At 44.4% G+C, this 14,028-nt stretch overlaps 1 protein-coding gene across 1 annotated transcript in view; it reads right to left on the minus strand.

The window, feature by feature from the left end:
* The window catches only part of ATP6V0A2 (ATPase H+ transporting V0 subunit a2), a 35,980-nt gene extending 21,997 nt beyond the window's left edge, over nucleotides 1-13,983 (minus strand). Inside the window, exons 1-6 of the mRNA XM_007448658.1 lie at nucleotides 13,624-13,983; nucleotides 8,213-8,291; nucleotides 6,016-6,113; nucleotides 3,849-3,986; nucleotides 2,748-2,836; nucleotides 1,445-1,571 (exon numbers count right to left, since the gene is read on the minus strand). Coding sequence (XP_007448720.1) covers nucleotides 1,445-1,571; nucleotides 2,748-2,836; nucleotides 3,849-3,986; nucleotides 6,016-6,113; nucleotides 8,213-8,291; nucleotides 13,624-13,740 — 648 coding nt within the window. The 5' untranslated portion in view covers nucleotides 13,741-13,983. The remainder of the gene's footprint in view (nucleotides 1-1,444; nucleotides 1,572-2,747; nucleotides 2,837-3,848; nucleotides 3,987-6,015; nucleotides 6,114-8,212; nucleotides 8,292-13,623) is intronic.
* Nucleotides 13,984-14,028: the final 45 nt, after the last annotated feature.

Here is a 14,028-nt window from a genome sequence, read left to right on the forward strand (position 1 = left end):
AAGAGCGGTGCAGCAGAGATGGGAAATCAATGGGCAGACTGGTCACACACAAGGGGACTGATCAAATCAGTACATTAACAATAATGGCAGCCAAGTTTCCCACCACTGAAGAAAGGAGTTACAAACACAGAAAGAGAGAAACTTAGAATGAACCCTGTGGTGTTGGACTGGAATTGGATGTAAACTCACAGTTTTCATATATACACACAGGTACAGAAATAAAGCTCTGAGTGTGTGTGAGCCGTGTGCATGTGTGCATCCTAGAGCTGTCCACTGACAGAGCTGGGAACAGCGACACCTCAGTCCCCATGGGCACACCCAGAGACCGCATCCTGGCTTCTAATTACCATTCTCCACTAAAGAGAACCAGGTTCCTTGGAGAAATGGCTGATTCCAGAGCTGCGTGAGGGAAATTACAAGATGAATCTGGACATCTTGTTATGCAGGAAAGCAAAGAAGCATTCAAAAAATGATGGGAACATGTAAAAAGAAGATAAAAGCCAGCTAAATGGGCTCCAATGGCCAAATCTAGAGCATGTGAATATCAAAATAAAGAATTACAGTAACAGAGTATAACTCATTGAATAAAACAGGAAATAAATTAATGCACTGAAAATCTGATGAGAAATTGAGTACTTACAGAGTTTCAAAGCACCTCCCCCAAAACATGTACTAAATACAAAGGAAATGGAGTAATAAATTCACAGTGGAGAAGCTTAGGAGTCGCTACCTTGAGCAAGTGATCAAAGTGAACATCACTAGTAATGGGACAAAGGAATTGTGCACCCCTGATGGGAAGGAGCATCACTTCCTGCCCAAGACACATAACTTGAATCTAATCATGAGAAAACATCAGACAAACCCAAACAGAGCGGCATTCTACCAAAATAAAAACCACTGGTCTGTAATAATTTTTAAATGTCCAGGTCACGAAGGTCAAGGTAAGACTGAGAAATTATCCCAGAATGAAGGAGACCAAAGAGACATGACAATTAAGTATAAGGCCTGATTCTAAACTAGATCCTTTGCTATAAAAGACAGTATTGTGGGAATTCCCTGGCGGTACAGTGGTTAGGACTCCGAGCTTCCACTGCAGGAGGCCCGGGTTCCATTCCTGGTCGGGGAACTAGGATCCCGCGTGCTGCGCGGCCGCAAATAAATAAATGAATAAATAAATGCCAAAAAAAACAGACAGTGTTGGGACGGCTGGTGAAACCCAAACAGGATCTGAGGCTGGGAGGGTGGCGATGTATCCACGTCAACGTCCCAGGCATACTATGGCGGTGTGGGAGAGAGTCCTCCATGTTAAGAAATAACCCCCAAACGCATCCAAGGACGGCAAGGCACGTGGTGCACAGCTCACTGAAGTGCTCCGCTCTGCACTGTGCCTCCAGCTTCAGCACAAAGTCCGCCGCTGCTAAACGGGGAGGGGGTGCCCACTCACCGTTTCAGGGTCTTCCAGGGGCCCCTCCAGCTCTGCGTGCGTCACGATGCTGTGCCCTCTGCAGGCTCGCCACAGCGTTTTCCCGAATGCTTCAGCTTTCCCTTGGTTAATGAGGCCAGACACAAATCTGTGAGACACCAAAGGCTGTGGTCCAGTAAGCGCAATGAGGATTACCAAACCGCATGAAGAGGGCGGCGAAGCCCTTCATGCCTGCCCAAGTGCTGGCGATATCCTCAAAGCCCTCCAACTGCAAAATATCTGAAATGCTGCATAAAATATTTTTGAAACGTCCTCTTCAATGTAGAGCTGAGCCCATAATTTAGAGAAATTCTTGGAATCCAAAAATAAAACAGGACCTTGTAGCTGTGCCCTGATGTATTATACTGACCCAGTATCTTAAGGCCTTGGGTTTCAATGCCAGCAAGGGAGACAGGAGATGGGCTCTGGGTCGATATCAGGTGAAGAGATGGAACTGAACCCCCAATCCCCCCAAAGTTGGGACTCTTGCCCCCCAACAAAGGGCTACACCTTAAGTGAATGGGTGGACTAGAAAAAAATCCACCTTGCAAAGGAGCCTACAAGCAAACTTGTTTATTTCGGCTTTGGTTTGGGAGAGAAGGGGAAGAGTGTTACTTGAGAATTTACAACCACATGTTAGGATGCATCAGGCAGAGAGAAAACAAACAGAAAAACAAAGAAACTCAAGCGGAGAAATTAACGTAAAATGATTCCAGGTAGGTAGAGTGCTCCCAAGTACCTGACATACGTAAAAATAAGTTCTCTCTGAAAGAATACAGCCTCAAACTAAACATCATTGAATTCCTACACATAAGGAATAGAGGAACAGTTCATAATAAAAAGAAATCACAAATCACATGAGGAAACAAGTTACCATTAGTTCAAGTAAACAGAGAGAGTGAACAGTAGAAAGACACCCTTAAAATATGATTAATAAATTAACCAACTCAGTTTAGCCCGTTTCCACCAAACAAAACAGGACTTGACGCTTCAATGACCAATTATTTTAGGCTATGGAGTAACGAAGAATGGCATAACTGGCATAAATTCCTTCTTTCCACCTCATTATACCAAAAGAAGAAATTCCCATCGTACTTAGCTAAAAAGTCAATACAGCTGAGTGATTCAACTCAACAAATACAGGAGTACAGTGTTTTCTTAAACAAATATTCACTTTCTTTCATTCCATCACAGGCTTTCAGATGGTGGCCGTCCTTCCACTCAACACAGCTCGTCTCCCACTGACAAGGACAGTGTAAAGCTCGACCCGCCAGTTGTCACTTACCCTAGTTTTGCTCCCAGCCTCTGCATACAGCTGTAGTCCAACAAAGAATCATTCTCCAAGGGAGGGAATTCTTCGTAAGTGGGTTCAAACTACAAAGAGATATGAAACCAAGTGTGTCTCACTGAAAGTGACACTTTAATTCTCAAGTCGTGTTTCCAAACAAGTTTGCAGGGCATGGGACTCAGATCTGGGTGCCAAGGCCCCAAGGTAACTCAGCTCTGATAGATAAAGAGCATAACTTCCTTGTCCCTTATTTGTAAGCTAGTTGAAGACATTTACTTAAAAGTATAGTTATAACTTATGTCATTGCCTTAATCCAAGACAGAGTAACTGTATCAGAGGTCACGGCCACAGGAAGTGAAACAAAGCTCATAAGGGACATACTTCTCCCCTCTCTCTCAGCTGAGTACGTACTACTGCAGAGGCTGTTCTTTATTCCCATACAGACTTTTTTTTTTAATTCCATTACTCTCAGCAATTTGAGAAGAAAAAAAAACAAACTAAATTTTAGAGTTTGACTTCCAGTGTTCAATTTTTTCTCATGATCATAAGATTTTTTTCAACTGCAAACTAAAGCATTTCATGAATAGGAAGTGGTTACGGTTAAAACCAACAAAGGAGAGGCTTAAAGCTTCTTTTAATGTCATATAATCCAACTGAAAGATACAGGTAAGATCAAAATGTATCTCATTTTTTTTAAATGTATCTCTCTCTCTTTTTTTTTTTTTTTTAATTTTTAGCTGCGTTGGGTCTTCGTTGCTGTGCGCGGGCTTTCTCTAGTTGCGGCGGGCGGGGGCTACCACTTGTTGAGTAAGGAGTATCTCTTCCAATGAGGAAGTCCCTCTATCTCTTTTAAAAAGCAACACCTCTACAGGAGTTGATAACAAAACCCGAAACTTTAGGGGAACGAGAATTTTATAAAAGAAATATACTTCTGGGACTTCCCTGGTGGCCCAGTGGTGAAGACTCCACGCTTCCACTACAGGGGGCATGGATTCGATCCCAGGTCAGGGAACTAAGAACCTGCGTGCCGCATGGCGCAACCAAAAGAAAGAAAGAAAGAAAGGAAGAAATGCACTTCCTCCCGAGCATCGCCAGCACCTGCACGTCGCGCCTGACGAAGGCCTTGCTCACTCGCAGCACGTGGGTGTACTCGGTCAGCTCCAGGAGGTTCTTCCTCAGCCTCTCCTTGTTCTTCGTGACCTCCCTCAGCTCAGCCTCCAGCTTCTGCAACTGCTCCTGAAATGAAACGGCAGCAGGGTTAGTTCCAAGTCTGGTTCTAATACTCTTTTCACAGTAACCCAGAACTAAAGTAGAGAGTAGAGGTTTTAAAAAGCCATAATGTATGAGAGTTTGATAGGGATATGAAAACATGCACAGGTTGTTTTTTTTTTCCAGTACGTGGGCCTCTCACTGTTGTGGCCTCTCCCATTGCAGAACACAGGCTCCGGACGCACGGGCTCAGCGGGCGTGGCTCACGGACCCAGCCGCTGCGCGGCATGTGGGATCTTCCCGGACCAGGGTACGAACCCGTGTCCCCTGCATCGGCAGGCGGACTCTCAACCACTGTGCCACCAGGGAAGCCCCATGCACAGGTTTTTAAAGTCCATCATCTGCTGCTTCATATTAATTCAGGTACCTGTGATGGCAAGCACGCAGATGCCGTGATGACTATGAGTGCCCTATGGCTGGACCCAATCTCTAATCTCAGGTTCTGTCATTTCTTCTGGTTTCCCTTCATCTGCTTATCCATTACCAATACACCAAAGAGTTTTCCTTTTTCAAGACTACATTCCCTTTTATTTGCAACACAGAAAAATTTCAGGTAATCTTTCCCAAACATATTATTCCTGGTCTCTAGCTGAAGAGTTTCTATGCAGCTTCACTTAACACAATTAATTAAGCATAAAAATACTAGAGAACGAATCTTCTTTAACAATTAGTTATATACCAAGCATCCTTAACAATCCTTAAGTATTAAAACAATAGAAGCAGAAATCTGTAAAACAACCCACTGACTCAATAAAACGGTATTCAAACAAATCACCTGACATGCTACATTCAGTACTTGTGTTCTGCCTTATAAAAACGATAAGCAGCCAGTAATCACTATATTTGTAATTACATCAAAAGCAACACACCAAACAGGCCAAACCAGATGAGTGCTCTCATTTGACTGTACAGTTCTCTCTAGAGTCCATTCATATACCAACTGTTAAATGACATCCTCCCAGAAAAACAAACAGAGCAGCCAGCAATGGAATGGTCCTAATTATACAGTACTAATTGTTTTAGGAGAGCTGTAAAGGGCTCTAGTCTATTTCCCAGCGTGATGAATTATCAGATGATTAGAGCAAAACCTCAAGAGATAATTCATGGGGGGAAGGGGGGATGCTAATGTACAAGCCAGTGCTCTCACGGTGGTGGGGAACTCCAGAAGAAGGAATCTCATTTGCTGCCCATGGGGAACCACCTAGCACCTTCACACGAGCTTCTGAAAATTAGAGGGGGAAGGGTCAGGGTGAACTGGGGAGAATGGGAAGGGCACAGGCCTGAAGCCTCGAGGACTTGCAGTAGGAGAGGCGCTAAGGCCTGCACAGGCCCAGAAGTCCCATCACATGAGCCCAGATCTCACAACCTAATTCTTGTTAGTCTCTGTTCAATACCACCTGTCTTACATTTTATTTTTTTCTAATATATTCTTTTTTTTTTTTAATTTATTTTTATCTTTGGCTGCGTTGGGTCTTCATAGCTGCACGCGGGCTTTCTCTAGTTAAAACGAGCAGGGGCTACTCTTCGTTGCTGTGCGCGGGCTCCTCGTGGTGGCTTCTCTTGTTGTGGAGCACAAGCCCTAGGCGCGCGGGATTCAGTAGCTGTGGCTTGGGGGGCTCTAGAGCACAGGCTCAGTAGTCGTGGCACATGGGCTCTACAGTGCAGGCTCAGTAGTTGTGGCGCAGGGCTTAGTTGCTCCACAGCATGTGGGATCTTCCCGGACCAGGGCTTGAACCCGTGTCCCCTGCATTGGCAGGCAGATTCTTAACCAATGCACCACCAGGGAAGCCCTGTCTTACATTTTAAAAGAAAACCGAATTCCAGTTAAAATTCATCACAGATAACTTGTTACTGAGAATTAACCATAATACAGTCCTTTGCTTTTCATTCCACAGTTTTGAGAAGAAAGGCAGAAAAGCACTAGACAATATAAGGTAAGTGAATAAGCAGTCTCTGAGGTTAGTGACCTAAAACCGCTTTTTCAGAAACCAGTTACCTGCATTTCGAGCACTTGTTTAAGGGGTGGTGCAGGAGGACTCGTCTCTCCCTGAGGGAGGGGAATATCAGCTCTATTAATTTCCTGCACCAAATATGCTGTGGAAATAAAAGTTAAACAAATTAGACTCAAAAACTTACTACAGGACATTTCAGTGAGAACATTTTACATCCCAGCCTTTCCCAGGTCATCTAAAAACTAATGTCTAAATGCATAAAATCTTGCCTGTCCCAACTGACTGATAGGATGCCTTTTGCAGCCTTGTTTCCAAAGATCTGCAAAATAATTCTGCTTAGAGAGATCAGCGTGCAGTGACAAAACAAACAGTAAACTGGATACACATTTTCTGAAATTCCCCACGTCCTTCATTTCTAAAACTCTAGTTAAAGAACTCTGGAGTCACAGCTGCATCTGCACCTGTAAAGGAAGCAGAAGGTTAAGGACACACTTGGAAGTGCAGGAATAATCCAATGATGGACCTATAATTGTCCCCACCAGAGACGCCAGTGCGACCTCCCTGCAGACGCCATTAGGAGGAAATACACATCCATCAGGAAAAACACATACTTTATCAGTCTCCTCTATAAGGAAGAGACCACAGGGCAGAAAGTCAGGTTCTCCTGAGTCCCCAGTTAGCCATGATGTTTTAACTTAGAGCAACTTACACTGCCTTCTCTACTTACATTAAAAACTAGATTCATGAAACTAATAACGAACCAGCCAAAAAAAACTTAATTTCTTTAGTTTACATTTTCAATTCCATGAAGCATTCATTTCCTTAGGATAAAAGTCATAATACCTGGTAAAGTCATTACCAGATATAATATTTTGGGGAAGTGTTAACTAGTTATTTTATTAGAAAGAGAGAGAGAGAGAAAGAAAAAGAGAAAGAAAGAAAGAAAGAAAGAAAGAGAAAGAGAGAAAGAGAGAAAGAGAGAGAGAGAGAGAGAGAGAGAGGGAGGGAGGGAGGGAGGGAGGGAGGGAAGGAAGGAAGGAAGGAAGGAAGGAAGGAAGGAAGAAAAAGAAAGGGAAGGAGGAAGGGAGGAGGGAGGAAGAAAAGCAATGATGTCTTACCCATAAGATAGCAAAGGAAGCATTGGGTTTAACAGCTTTCTGGAAATGGATGTAAATTTTTTTAACCTATTTTTTTATACCTAAATTTACTTGAGAGTTCATTTTCTTTTTAAGTCTGCATTCTTTTTGAAACAGTCTAAGCTACAGGAAGTCCTGCACACGTCTAATGTGTTGTCACTCCTGCCCCGCCTTTGAAAACTCATTCCAAATATATGACCTGTCCAATGACTTATATACATGGCAAGGATGGGAATGTGGTATCACCCTACCCTACATGATCCACACAAATAAATGGGACCTCAAACAATATGCAGAGGACTAGACTTCAGATGACAAACAGGTTTCTTTCGATCTTAAAAATACCCAATTAAAAAAATATAAAATCCACAATAATTACCTAACTCCTATTAGAAATCATTCCAAAAGTCATCTTCTCTCCCCTCCTCAACACTCTCACTCCCAGGTTTTTCTGTTCATCCCTCTAAAAACAAATTTGGTACTTCAGACAATTACTGGCATCGTTCCCCACTCTCTATTTCAGTCAGAATTTCAAGGTTTGAATTGATAAAGACTTTTATTTTAGGCTAAGACGTTAAAGGTTTTACGGCTGAGTTTTAATGGTTAACAGTCAGAGAACACTGATCTCTGCAAAGGAAGCCCTGAAAAAAGGAAATTATCAACCAATCTATCTGCCATTTCCTACCTCCCCTGTTCTCTGATATAATTTTAAGTAATATATTAATGTGTATACAATGTTTTTAAGTTATAATAAATTACAAGGGATTGGCTAAATACATTATAGCACATTAAATACCATAAAATACTATGCAGCCATTATAAACGATGAGTCAATCTGTTTATTGACATGAAAAGATGTTAAAGTACCATCAAATGAGAAACAAAGCTAATAACAAAATAACCTGACCATTATGTATGTAAATCCTTACTTTTATAAATGAATAGTAAAAAAATATATAAACCTACATAATAGTGAATACATGAATGGTGAGAATATGGATGACTTCTTTTTTCCTTTCTACTTGTCTAGATTTTCTAATTTTTCTAAAGTGAACAAGGTTTACTTATTTAACAATAATTATTTAAGTCACTAAAATAAACTTACCCAATATTCGCTCTAATTCTTCACACCTCTTCACCTCACCAACAAATTTTCTTTGGAAAGAACTTACATTCTGGTTCAGCTGAGAAAAAGATGAAAATTTTGCTGTGAATTTTCTACAATTTAAAAATAAATTCGATTTTATAAATAAAATATGATAGTCAATGGTTTGCGGGGAAGCACATCCTCGTATACTACTGAATAGGAGTATAAACTGACACATCTTTTCTGGAAAGCGATTTGGCAACTGTTACCAAAAAATAAGCCTGAAAAATATCCTCTGGCCCAGAAATATCCCACGAAGAAATTCAACCAAAAGGAACAAACTATGGATACGGACAAAAATTTATCTAAAAGAGCATCAACCTCAGGGATAGAGAAGAAATGCTTAACAGCAGAAAACTGGTTAAAGAAATCATAGCCTATATCCACACTGTGGAACACTACTCAGCAGTAAAAAGGAACAAACTGACACATCAACATCACAGAGGATGTTCAGAAACATGATGTAAATGAAAGACACAGAAGACCACATATTGTGTGACTCCATTTCTATGAACTGTCCAAGAAAGGAAAACCTAGAGGCAGAAAGTAGGTTAGTGATTGTCTGGGTCTTGGGGTAGGTAGGGGGATGACCTGTAAATGAGCATAAGGGACCTTACTGGGATGATGTGACGGCCTAAAACTGGATTGTGGCAATGCACGCGCTACTCAGAAAATTTTCTAAAAACCAACGAACTGTACACTTGAAATGGGTGAATTTTATGATACACATCAATAAAGTTGGATAAAAATTATGGTTCAATAATATAACTGATTATTATGCACTTATTAAAAATTATGTTTTAAACGATGAGGTATTTGATTAAGAAATTATTATTAAAATTTTTAGGTATGATAATGGTATTGTGGTTATGATTTTTTTAGGGTCCTTACCTTTTAGAGATACTTATTGAAATATTTATGAGTGAAATTATACATCTGGGATTTGCTTCAAAATGATCTTGCCTGATGGGTGGGGTTTTCTTGGACCACATGGCTTTTGAGATCTTAGTTCCCCAACCAGGGATCAAACCCGGACCCGGCAATGAAAGCGCTGAGTCCTAACCACTGGACGCCCAGGGAAGTCCCGCCATTGGTTTATAATATGGGTCCACAGTTCACTGTTCCGATATACTCTCCCCTTTACTTAACATCTTATCAAGACTTCCCTGGTGGCGCAGTGGTTAAGAATCCTCCTGCCAATGCAGGGGACACAGGTTTGAGCCCTGGTCCAGCAAGATCCCACATGCAGCAGAGCAACTAAACCCATGTGCCACAACTACTGAGCCTGCGCTCTAGAGCCCACGAGCCACAACTACTGAGCCCCTGTGCCACAACTACTGAAGCCCACGCACCTACAGCCTGTGCTCTGCAACAAGAGAAGCCACCGCGATAAGAAGCCCGTGCACCACAACAAAGAGTAGCCCCCGCTCGCCACAGCTAGAGAAAGCCCGCGCGCAGCAAGGAAGACCCAATGCAGCCAAAAATAAATAAATTTATTAAAACAAAAAAATCTTACCATATAAAGCTTAAAACCATAAAAAAAATTGTAAAACAATATTTAATAAAATGAGGAAATTAGTCATGCATGATTTGTGTGTGAAAAAAAGACTAAAGATATTATCAGTGTGGCTCCAATTATCTAAAAATACCTATGTATGTACATTTTAAATTATTAGAGGGATTCCCTGGTGGAGCAGTGGTTAAGGATCTGCCTGCCAATGCAGGGGACACGGGTTCAAGCCCTGGTCCAGGAAGATCCCACATGCTGCGGAGCAACAAAGCCCCTGCGCCACAACTACTGAGCCTGTGCCCTAGAGCCTCCGAGCCACAGCTACTGAAGCCCACGCGCCTAGAGCCCATTCTCCGCAACAAGAGAAGCCACCGCAATGAGAAACCCGCACAGCAACGAAGTCCCAACGCAGCCAAAAATAAATAAATTTATTAAAAAATAATAATAATAATATTAGAAAAATAATGTTTGATTGGACAATATGAACCAAAAAGGTAAAGTGTTTGTTTCTAGGTAATGGGATCATGGAAATTAGTATCTCATGCTTCCCAAATTTCCCACAATGGATGTATATTACTTTTACAATTTTTTAAATTACAGTAATCATTCATGTTGAAAGGCATTTGGGGCAAGAATTTTACCTTCACTCCGTGCAGCATTATACTGGGCACTCTCAAAAAGGAGAATTAGAAACAGCTTGGCGTGAAGCTGCTTGAACAACCTGAGAATGTCTATTCCAAAGGCCTGGTTCTTGTTCAGTTTTTGGAAAATTTTTTTTAAAGAGTTAACCAGAAGAAAGATAAAAATTTGAGTTTCACTTGCTTGTCACATTCACATTCATTTCTGGAAGTCATATTAATCCAAAGTAGTAACCACTTTCAAGGTCCTAATGATTCAGACACAATCTATCTCAACAGAACTAAGAATGAGCAGAGGAAGCTACCCATCAAAAGCTGTCTATTAATGACATGACTTCTCAGTTTCACTGTCTTTGTCGTCAATATCAAACACTAACTCAAATTGGACACTATGGTTCCACATATAGAATCTTCACGAAGAGGCAAATTTCTGTGGCAACAACACACACGATTGGATCTGACATCCGCCGTCACCATCTTACACACTACGTTAACTGGTTTTTTCTGTCACGTGGTTTCTTTTATAAAGTTTTGCTTCTATTTTCTTCTGAGGGAGGCAACAGCACCTTTCATTCCAGGCTAACGCTATGAAGTACATTTTTTTAAATTATTTATTTAGTTTCGGCTGCGTTGGGTCTTTGTTGCTGCGCTCAGGCTTTCTCTAGTTGTGGAGAGCAAGGGCTACTCTTCATCGCGGTGCGCGGGCTTCCCATTGCAGTGGCTTCTCTTGTTGCGGAGCACAGGCTCTAGGCGCGTGGGCTTCAGTATTGCAGCACGCGGGCTCAGTAGTTGTGGCTCGCGGGCTCTAGAGTGCGGGCTCAGTAGTTGTGGCGCATGGGCTTAGTTGCTCCACAGCATGTGGGATCTTCCCAGACCACGGATCGAACCCGTGCCCCCTGCACTGGCCGGCGGATTCTTATCCACTGCGCCACCAGGGAAGCCCTATGAAGTACATTTTAATGCAGATTCGTTTTAACACTGACATTTAACCTAGAAAAACCAGCAAAGGCTGCCTGGTGCTGTTGTGACTGGTATCCACGCCACCCATCTTCCCACTCCAGCAGCTAACAGACAAAAGGTGAACGCTGTCCTCAAATTCCAGACCCTTAGAAAAGTGAGATGGACTTGCCCTTCACTGAGTCCTACTGGTGAGTTGAATAACCTTTCTTTTCCAGGTCTTCTCTTTGGCTGTCACTACAGAAACCCTTGCCCTGCCTCCTCTCCCTTAGAAGGATCACTAAAAGAAAAGGCGGAAACTCTCCAGCCTGTGCAAATCAGAAAAGACAGACGTCAGGGATCCCACCTGGTGAGCACAAAGTCAGGAAGAAATTCCAGAAGAGCAGAAAAAGTGTCAGGTGACAGAGCTTTCTGCACTAGCGCCAGTGCTGCTTGACAGTCATCCCAAAGACAGACAGACAGACAGACAGACACACACACACACACACACACACACACACACACACACACACACACACACACACACACACACACACACACCCCTGAGCTCTGAAAACCTAGCATCACACAAAGAAGAGCTCATTTTAACACGGCAGCTTTATTTTACTTCTGGAAAAAGATGAACTGCACTTTCTTTTTCTTTCCCCAATTTTCAGTTTAAAAGAATCCCAAGTGTCCCCTACTACCTAATGTAATGGCACTCAATGAAACTTGCATCTTTGCGATAATTAGGGTGTTTGTTCAAACCTCTAAGATTTAAGCTTGATTTAAGCCTCTTGGCCTGAGTACTAACAGGATGGAAGAAATCTACCTGTTATAAAGAAGGAAGCCCATCTCTCTCACAACTGTTTCCTGAATCTTTCGGGTGCTACTAAGTCACAGCTCAGCACAGCAGCACCTGCCAGGAAAGTGGGCACCGCGTGCTGAAGCCCAAATGGCTCCAGGAACCAGGAAGAGCTGGGCCTTCTCTGCAGCCTCGCCTCCCACTCAGGAGTTTCTCTCTGACCTGGCAGTTGCCTTGTGAGGCCAACCCAGGGATCAATGACACCAGATCTTGGGTACGGGTGGTTCCCTCTTGAAACTAAGGAGCCCTCAGAAACATGAAGGGAAACCAGAGGAGATGAAAGCTGGGTCCCAGGAAATAAAATGTTCATTCAAGTGAATTCCAGTTCAATTAGCAAGGTCCTGCTTCATAATCTCCCTTTCACACTGCTCTTTTCCTTCATGGCACTTAGCACAGTTCATAATCAGAGTGTGTCTCTCCTACATTGTGAGCAACAAAAACACAGGGACTTTGTCCACCCTGCTCACCCCCGAGTCCCCAGCACCAAACTCAGTGTCTGCAACAGAGCAAGCACTCAATGAAAGCTTGTTCATTCATTCCACAAAGGCATACTAATGCCCACAAAGTCAGGGACTGTACTCAGGAATCAGGAATGAACAAGGCAGGCAAGGCCATTACCCCACACCCCGGGGGGGCTGACAGTCCATGGTGGAGACAAACAACAGATAAACAGATATATAAACAAGGGTTTATTACTACTTGCTGGGGAGACAGGTCCCATTCAACAAATTCTGACTGCACTCCAACTCCTTCCTAGGCAGTGCTATGTACATCATCAGGTACCGGTGAACAAAAATGACAAAAATCCCGCCCCTCAGGAGCTTACACCAAATTCATTCCCAGTTCAGGCTCCTGGCTCTTCCAGTTCCCTCCACCTGGGACCTTGTTCCCCCAGATCTTCCCAGCGCCGGCTCCTGCCCATTCAGGTCTCAGCCCAAGAACACTTCCTCAGAGAGACCTCTCTGACCACCCCCAACTGAGGCACTATCTCATCCCCCCGTTTTATTTTCTGCATAGCAAACATATTCCTGTTTACGTATTTATTTGCTTAATATTTCTCACGTCCCCCCTGCCCCGTAAGTTCCAGAAGGGCTCCAAGAGGCCTTATCAGATTTGTTCTCCCGCTCAGCCCAGTGCCTGGCACAGAGTCGGTGCTCCGCAGCATCAAATGGCACGACCCGAGTGGACGAAGACGACGCGGAGCGTTCCTAACTAACCCGGCCTGGGCGGCCGCGGACCAAACATTCGGCGACCCTGGGCTCGGACCCCGCTCTGCGGAAGCTCTGGCCGGAAAGTGGACCTCAGCTTCCCCGTCTGGGAAATGGGCGCCCAGGCGCCCACAGAAAGGAGGCCCGAGCGAAAGGCTCGATGCGGGAGTTCCGCAGGCAGGTGCGGCCCGCGTCTCCCGGGCGACACTCACGTCTCGGAACTGGACCAGGCCCTTCTCGCCCAGGGCGCTGAGGCACTCGTAGGCCGTGCCGGACTGCAAGAAGAGCTGCGCCAGGCACATGGTCTCGCTCCGGAACAGGGACCCCATGGCTGGCCGGCCCGCGCCCCCGCGGGGCCCGAAGGGCGACGGCGGCTCCGGGCCGCGCGGACCCGCACGGTCAGCCGGGGCGGCCCGGAGCTCGGGCTTCTCCTGCGGCCTGGCCGTAGCCCCGCACCATGGGACTCCGGGCTTCACCAACTGGCCCCAGTCCCGCTGCCGCGGCCGCCGCTCCAGGCGCCGCCAGAGCCGCCCTCGAGGCCCCGCCCCCTGGCTACAGCCGGTTCCGGTTCCGCCCCCCCCCGCGCTCGTGCCCCCCCCCCCCCCCCCGCCCCCCAC

Source organism: Lipotes vexillifer, unplaced genomic scaffold (assembly GCF_000442215.2).
Source record: "Lipotes vexillifer unplaced genomic scaffold, Lipotes_vexillifer_v1.1 scaffold21, whole genome shotgun sequence".
In the NCBI taxonomy this organism is placed as follows: Eukaryota; Metazoa; Chordata; class Mammalia; order Artiodactyla; family Lipotidae; genus Lipotes; species Lipotes vexillifer.